This window comes from Gasterosteus aculeatus, chromosome 7 (genome assembly GCF_964276395.1).
Source record: "Gasterosteus aculeatus chromosome 7, fGasAcu3.hap1.1, whole genome shotgun sequence".
Lineage (NCBI taxonomy): Eukaryota > Metazoa > Chordata > Actinopteri > Perciformes > Gasterosteidae > Gasterosteus > Gasterosteus aculeatus.
In genome coordinates this window covers 3,317,160-3,325,683 of record NC_135694.1, presented here as the reverse complement: position 1 = coordinate 3,325,683, position 8,524 = coordinate 3,317,160, and the positions used below count along the sequence as shown (strand labels likewise).

Sequence of the window (8,524 nt, the reverse complement as noted above, 5' to 3'; positions counted from 1 at the left end):
AACATTGACTGGAGACCTGGTGATGGACCCTCTTTGTTTCTGCAGAAGAACACCGGCGTGTTTGGCGACAGTGAAGTGTAACTACCTGCTGACAACAATAGGCTCCGTGTGTGTGTGTGTGTGTGTGTGTGTGTGTGTGTGTGTTGGCGGCGGGGGGCTGCTTCCTTTTCCTTTGTGCGTGCTGATACGAGGCCCTTTTGTAAGCAGAGTGACCGAGCTCTCAGAAGTGTTTGTGTAGAGCTTGAGCGTTCATCCGTAAAGCATAACTGGGTCAGAGGGTTAGCTTATAAAAAGCAACAAAAAAAACATGTATGCGCTGTGAAGAGAGGTTTTAAAATCCTGAAGACTTGGGGTCTGCTAAGAGAAATGAAGTAAAAAGTGCAGAAAAATAAAACATTTCTCACAAAATCCTAAGATTGATAGACATACAGAGGGGATTGTTTGTGTGTTTATCAGCAGACGGAGCTTTGTTGACTTATTCATTGACTGTTTGCCCGGCCCTTGTACAGAGTGTGTGTTTCAGACTCAGGCTTCAAGGTCAGTGAGCTAAACCGTGGCACACAAACAAACCGCCCAGATGACCCTGACCCGGCCGTCATCACGAGGGAAATGGATAGTCACCTGTCAGTATGCGTCCGAAAGCAGCGGCGCACCGAGGCCTCTACCAGCTGCAACACAGACTACAACGCACTTTACCTCGGCGTGAGTGGAGACCCAAGTGCGTCGGCCTCTCCGGCGGTCGGTTGGCACGCTGGGAAGCGGTCCAGGTCCTGCTGCGGCGGCGCTCTCTGAGGGAGCCTCGAGGGCCCCGGGCTGCATAAACACGCAACATGAATACAGATGGGTTACAAATTCAGTTGCACAACTACAGGAAATGCCAAATCTTTGTAATGGCTGTTGCGGATTATGCCCAGAATCTGTCTCATGACTACTTCAAAGCTGCACTTATCAATTACAAGTGGATCAGATGACCAAAGAGTTGGTGTGACAGGGGTTGCTCATTGCAACAATTCCACTGGAAACGATCGCCCAACTGTCCGCCTCTCCTCAGCTTTATGGAGGATCTTTGGTAGAAGACAGATATGCCTACAGAACTTAGCTACGGTAATATTGAATTATTTTTTTAAATGTGTATGTACTTTGCTGAAAACGAGTGGGGACAAGTTGCCGTCTCTATTCAGTGCTTTATTCACGTCAAGAATGTCCAACAGCTGCTTTAACCACCTGTGTTTTTCTCTTCACTCCCATCCAAACGCCCCTCGGGGTGAACCACTTATTTGCACCTTTAACTGCATCATAGTGTAACGGGCCTACGCGTTCACGTTGCTGTCGCACTTGTCGCAATGCAACCCGAGCAACTGGGCGACGTTGCCTCCGGGGTTGCCGCTCGGTTCCGTTCCGGAGGGGGAGGAGGGGGGAGCCTGGGGGGGGGGAGGATGGAGATGCGGCGCAAGCGCTAAAGACGGATAGTCTCCGGTGTTCTCCTGCTAGAAACGTCCACGGCGACGGAGGGACGATGTAGGTAAGAAACCGTTAATCCGCCGGGTCGGTGGCGTTTGAGGGTTTTTTTTTAGTCGCTCTTTCAGCAGTCGGCGTCCATTGTTTTGAGCCTTTGACGTCGACGTCTGAGTCCGCTGGACCGCGGCGGCTCGCGGGGGAACGTTACTGCGTTTAACGGGATTAATTATTTTTTTTAAAGCTCTCTGCCGATGATTCGGGCTGTTATCGGACATCTGTATTCACCTGTAGCCATAACGGGTAAAAGTCTTTGCTCTTGTATTTGCTAGCTTAAATGTTTTAAGTGCCGCCTACGTTCCAGAAGCCTCCCGTGATGTAAAACCAGCAGTCCAGCAAATAGCCGTGTCCCACGCCCTTCCTTTTTTGTGATGTCTGGCGATCAAACGTCTTAGACGGGCGTCGAAATAAACCGTTCTCGCGCTCAACGGCCCGCATTTGACCAATACGACGAACGAGTCGTTGCCATTTGCATCAAATAGCCGACGACGTTCCTTCTATGGGATCTGGCTACGTCTGTGCAACGAAACGAGGGAGGAATTAGACGGCACCGCCCGGCGCTCCGTTATGTTGCAGTGTGGCTCTGACGTTCGTCGAGCTAATGGCTGCCGTTGTCCAACACAGGAGGCTACTAACGTTACAGATGGTCTACCGCGTCGTCATGGAGAGTTATTGATCGTTAGATATGTGTTATTATGGATGTATAGATATGTGTCATTATGGATGTATAGATGTGTGTTATTATGGATGTATAGATATGTGTTATTATGCATATATAGATGTGTGTTATTATAGCCTCAGGTGACGTTAACCTCTGTTAGCTGCGCGCGCGCATTGTCGACGTCCCACTCCACCAGAACATGCTACATCTGTTATTGTTAACGTTATCCAAACGTAAACGAACGTGATCTTTTGGCTGATGAAATGGAAAAGCCTATTTGAGGACGAGGAGTTTGTGCGCTGACTGTGACGTAGGCGATTCTGAGCAGCTTGTTAGTAACTAAGTCAGCCATCAAAGATGATGCAATAACTCGCACTCTTCCCTCTGTGTTCATATGATTGCAAGCTGAATATCTTTGTATTCGGTACTTTAAATTGGGCGGTTAACCGCTCAGCTGTTAATTGGTTATTACTGATGATAAGGCACAATCCCGCCCCCTTATTGTAACTCCTCCTTATCGGTTCCGGCTGCTGAGCATCGATTGAACAGGTTGTTTTGTCATCCTGGATTAACACAAGGCCCCCTTCTCCTGATCTAGTGAGATGTTTCAAGCCGCCGAGCTGATTACCAAACTGCCTTCTGCCATCGAGAGATAGCCGGTCTGCCCGGATGGATCCCCAGGAGGAATGACAGCGTCTCCTTCCCCTCGGACGACACACAAAATGCACCGGGCCGGCGGATCCGTTTTGCTGGTCCTGGCGTCCCTCGTCGCCTCTCACGCCACCGGCGCCTTCTCGGGGGACGCCGACGGGAACCGCACGGAAAGCGGCAACGCCACCGAGGCCGGCTTCGTCCCGGTCGTGTTCACTAAGGTGAAGCAGATAATTGCCCGGGAGGGGAGCTGCGCCGTGATCGACTGCAACGTCACCGGAGAGCCGTTCCCCAGTGTTCAGTGGTTCAACTCCCATGGAGAGCGTCTGGACACGGAGATGAACGGTGAGACAAGATCGCACATTTCCTTTGCACCTGGTTTCCCCTTTGCTGCTGGCACGGCGCCGCCGCAGCCCGGGTGTCGATTTCGTTAGCAGAAAACGCAAGGAGAAAGTCGGGTTTATGATCGGCTGTTAGTGAGGCCTCCGAGAGTTACCAATTAGACATTTAGTTAGTCAGTAGTCGGTACGCGCTAACGTGCGCGCTACGGTCGGTTTACATCAGCCAGCAGAGTCGCCGGGGTTTTAAGTAAACGACCACTGAAGGAAACTGATATAAGAAACCTCCCGATGTTGTTGTTGTTCACAGCTCAGTGTGGATTAACATGGTTCGCATTCTGTATTTCAAAACTTCGCCAGGGGGCAATTTCAAGATACGGGTGCACAATATAAAAATAGCCACACGTCCATCTTATTCCCTACTAAAACTTGCTTTGGCCTGCTGCCTTGCTCCGCGACATTTACATGCGTCATAGATGGAGCCAAGAGTGTTGTGTTGCACAAATGAACCCCCGGCAGTCATCGTAAGGCCTGAAGATCATTTAGAAACTGTCAATGATTAAGATAACCAGTGAATCAAACTGGCGTGCGTGTGAGCTCACACGGAAAACGGTACTTGCAGCTGCTTCGATGCTCCTCGTATGCCACCGATGTGTTTACACAGAGGACCAATCAATAAGTGTCCAAGTGTCACGCGTCTCTTTGCCGGAGAAAAGCGGAAACGTTTACATGTTGGAGCTACAGTCGGAGAACAGGAAATGTCAGCTCCTGGTCGAGTCTCTTCACAGTCATGGTGCCGGGTTATGAGAGCAGCTCAGAGCTTATAAACACCTTCTGTTTCAGTGGAAAGAGAGAGAGAGAGACAGCAGTGATTCTTTTATCACTGGGTTATTACCAATTAAATCAAGCAGGTTTTCTACTGCCGGGCCTCCTCCGCTCGCGCTTTGAATATCTCGTGATCGGCTGCTCGGATGCTTTCCAGCGCCGGGCCTGTTGAAGCCTGCCGCCCTAGAGGAGAGGCAGCGCTGTCATTTACGGACCCACGGACCCGGAGAGCGGCGTCGGCACCACCACGCAGTCAGGGAGGGGCTGACTTTCACCACTTCCCTCAGCAAGGATCAGTTAGCGACCCGCAGATGTCCGTCTCTGACTCTTGGCTAAAGTATTAAGCAGCACATCAATCACATCACGTGATCCGGTGGCACGGCTAAAATTAGAAAACTCGCTCTCAAATAAAAAAGGCGGATGGGCGGGACGCCCCCCAGTGGATACAGGAATGGGAAGGACATTGTTGTAGCAGTAACAGAACATGTTCTTTCCTCATTACAGCCAGCGGCCGTTAAGTCATTTCAAGTACCAGCTCCTCCGAGGCTCATTAAATGAGCATTTATTTCTGTTTGTTTATTCTGCTCTCTATGCTAAGCTAGGCTAACTGCCTGCCGCCTTCAGCTTTATATTTAACAGACTGACGTGAGCTCGACCTCAATCTTCTTATCTAACCCCACCCCCCCCCTCTCCCTCCTTCACCAGCAGAAAGCAACTAAGCCTGTTTCCAAAAATGTGTAACCGTTCATCAGAACTGCACGAAGGCGGTCACATCACCTCGTAGCTCGATCGGTTTATCAGTCAGATAACGACCTCGTCGCTTTGATAAGAGCTGATAACCAAAGCAAACAGTGAAGTGCTCTCCAAACATACCGCAGTCAGTGTGCAAACACATGCGCTTATAAACTGAACACACACACACACACATACTGGAACAATTGAAAACAAGACAATTTTAAAACGGACGCTATCAAAACCCTCACTTAAGTTTTGACTGACAAGCTGCCCGTTTTACATTTGCTAAAAGTTCTTTTTGTAACAGCCTGAGTAACATTTGTTGAAATTGTGACACTGGACTCAACCACCCTGACCCATGTGAACAGATTGTTCTTGTTCTGATTAATCAAACCTCAGCACACAGAGCAGCCACCTCTTTAAATATTGAAGGCCCGGCTGGAATAATAAGGTCACACTCTGGTTCCTCTTCTAAAAGCGCACCGTCAGCTGCAAAAACAGCGCCGGGGGGAGAGTTTACTGTCGAGTCACACGGCAGAGCAACGGGTGCATTGAGAGGATTTTCAGGGTTTAAACTTTCATTGCTTTAAGTACTTTAAGTATTTATACCACTTGATCACGCCGGTTTTGAGAGTTGGTTTGGTGCTTTATTTGTTTACTCATCACCTCCCTCCCGTCTCTCCTCTGCAGGGGAGAAGTGGTGGCTGCTGGACACCGGTGTCCTCAACATCACAGGCATTGAGTTCGCCGACCGCGGGAAGTACACGTGCATGGCGTCCAACGCGCACGGCAGTTCCAACTGCACGGTGACGCTGCGCGTGGTCATCACCAAAGGCGACATGGGCGTTTACTACATGGTTGTCTGCCTGGTCACCTTCACCATCATCATGGTGCTGAACGTCACGCGCCTCTGCATGATGAGCAGCCACCTAAAGAAGACGGAGAAGGCCATCAACGAGTTCTTCCGCACCGAGGGCGCCGAGAAGCTGCAGAAGGCGTTCGAGATCGCCAAACGCATCCCCATCATCACCTCGGCCAAGACGCTGGAGCTCGCCAAGGTGACGCAGTTCAAGACCATGGAGTTTGCGCGGTACATCGAGGAGCTGGCGCGCAGCATCCCGCTGCCGCCGCTCATCATGAACTGCCGCACCTTCATGGAGGAGATCCTGGAGGTGGTGGGGGTGGAGGAGATGAGGCACACCTTCGTCCGCGCGGCGCCCGAGGGATGCCGCGACACCGTCAGCAGGGCCATCGGCGGGAGGGACGTCTTCACCATCCTGCAGGAGAGGGAGATGGGGCGGGAGCGGGAGCGCAGCGAGTCCCCCGCCGCCGACTCGGACAACTCCTCGGTCCAGGAGCAGCCGCAGCACATCGCCATCCAGGTGTCGGTCCACCCGCAGCTCGCCGTCACCAGCTACTGCAGCATCGAGGCCCCGGCTCCGCCAGAGGCGGCGCCCTCCTCGCCTCCTCCGCCGTCCTCCCCCTCGCCGCCGCCGCCACCACCCGCCCCCGTCGACCGCGACGAGGAGCAGCCCGAGGAGGAGGGCGAGGAGGAGACGGGGCGGGATGGCGAGGAGGCGGCGCCGGAAGCGACAGAAGCAAACGACACCCCCCCGTGTCAGGTGTTCTACGAGAGCCACGTGTGACGGGCTGAACCCAGCGAGTTGTCCCGCTGCGCATTTCCAATCGAAGACGAAAACGAGAAAAAAGGTCAACGGAACATTTTTTAATTTCACATTTTGGAGAGAAACAATCACATTTTTATTCATCCTTTCCCCGAGCGCAACAATCTCTGCGTATAAATCATGAGGTTTTTCAGACACTTGAGCAGCTTGTTCACTCTGGACCAGCTTGAATGTACTTGAGAGGGGCAATCAATAATATTAGCAACGCAATTAGCAGCGATTTGTAGAGAGACATCTCCTGTGTTGGGGTTTCCATAGCTCAGACTATTATTTAAAGAACATGGGTACTTGACTCAAAGGGGGGGGAAATGATTTTTCAGCTTTTAGTCTCCTGCACTGCTCGGGTTTTAATGATTAACACCAGAAATCTGCCTCAAGCTGCCGCTTTGCTCTCTGAAACCACCAACGCTTCGCCGTTACAGCGAGTAGCGCTGTTATCGCCCGACATCCCCGCGCGCAGAGAGATGCATGCTGGACCGAGAGAGACGGATAGTTTGGTCACCATTTCATGATTGTGCGGCTTCCTGTAAGTAAGCCAGGTAAATCTGTGTGTGTGTGTGCGTGTGCAGTATATTTCCCAACTGGGTCAAACAGGCCTCCGAGTAGAGTTTTTGTCTGTTTCCTTTCCTTCCTTCCTAATATCTAAAGAGTATTATTCCTGCCCGTCGTGGTGTGGTTTTGTTCTCGGCTAGTTTAAGGAGCTTTTAAAGTACCGTTTGTCTTCTTTCATCCTCAGTACAGAAGAGTTTCCTTTTCTCTCCGTGCAGTTTTAGCTTTGTTTTGATTTCTGTTCCCAAGCTTCTCTGTACAGTTGCATTCCTGCTGCATGTGTAGGTGGACAGTGGGACTCAACGGACAAACGCTCCAGTCTGTTAGTGGCGATGAACTGGATGCTCTTCTGTTTTTTCTGCTCTTCTTGAAATGGCTTCTTTTCGCTCTTTTTTTTTGTAGTGGAATAAAATGAAAGTGCTGTGTTGAAACAATAACATTGTTTCCAATGTTGGTGAGTTGTGTTACATCCGTCAGTCTCACAAACACTAATATATGTGTAAACATAAATAAACAAGAGACATCTCTAAATCGCCACTGCGGCGAGGTGGTAACTATAAACACCGAAAACATAATATGAGATCCACCAAGATTACCGACTTAAACTCCGGAAACAAACACCTTTAAACGCGTGATCTCTATGGATTTGGTTTGTTTGTGGAGACGTGATTTATATTGATGAGTCATGAATGATGGATGCTCTGTAACGAGACACCAGGAGGAGGCGGCTCAGCTTTCACAGTAGGCTGGCCGCATAAACCTTTTTCATCCTACTCTACGATGTACCACATTCAGCGCAGTGACGTGGTTGTGTCCTGTCATTTACTGCGGAACATTTCCCTGCAGTTTGGGTTAATTGTTCTTAGGATATCGGGTCTGTCAGCAAAGAGACATTTAATCTACTGGGGGTCCAAGGTCTGTGGGTAATTGGCCTAGTTTTGTATTTAACACACATAGTAAGTCATAAGTCTGTAACTTAACTAATGTATATTTAGGTTTAGGTATATATAATTGTTTGATGAATAAGAACCAATGGAACCCTGATTCAAAAGTCAAAATTAAGATATAAAACGGAGTCAAAGGGGAAGTCAGTGGCTCACTTTGGCTCAAATAGTTTTGTGCATGAACGTTTTTTTAAAACTCACTTGTGCAACTTATTTTGTCCCGACTATTTGGCTCACAAGCAAGCCGGTAAAACCGGTGACATCTGACCAGCTGCACTTTGTGTAACACAGCGACTCTCCAGTGAATAAATATGGCGAGTCGGGTTAAAAATGTCAGCTCAGCATCAACGCAGACATACATTCGTCCCTTAGAAGCTCAGTTAGATTACATGTGCAAACGTAAAAGAATCTTTCAAGAACACGCAATTACACACCTTTCAGAGTGACTGTTATCGTAGCCTAATTTATTGGATGTATTGATACAACATGGATAAAAAGGGGAGGTGCTGCCCCAGTCCCCAGATAAAACCAGTTTGCATTATACATTTCTGAATTATAATTCATCTTACATGTTAGACAAGACTAAGTAGTTAATAACCATTTTAATTAATAGAGTCCTCT

General features: G+C 49.5%; 1 protein-coding gene across 4 annotated transcripts; it reads left to right on the top strand.

Annotated features, from left to right (window-relative positions):
• Positions 1 to 600: 600 nt before the first annotated feature.
• mfap3l (microfibril associated protein 3 like) lies at positions 601 to 7,396 on the top strand. 4 transcript variants are annotated; one of them, XM_078105586.1, is made up of 3 exons: positions 601 to 1,104; positions 2,775 to 3,172; positions 5,416 to 7,396. In XM_078105586.1, the coding sequence occupies exons 2-3, from the start codon at positions 2,863 to 2,865 to the stop codon at positions 6,369 to 6,371; spliced, it is 1,266 nt and encodes a 421-aa protein (XP_077961712.1). In that variant the 5' UTR covers positions 601 to 1,104; positions 2,775 to 2,862; the 3' UTR covers positions 6,372 to 7,396. The 4 variants fall into 4 exon arrangements, with proteins under 4 accessions (XP_077961712.1, XP_040035579.2, XP_040035581.2 ...); XM_040179645.2 differs by lacking the exon at positions 601 to 1,104 and adding an exon at positions 1,331 to 1,522; XM_040179647.2 differs by lacking the exon at positions 601 to 1,104 and adding an exon at positions 1,398 to 1,518.
• Positions 7,397 to 8,524: the final 1,128 nt, after the last annotated feature.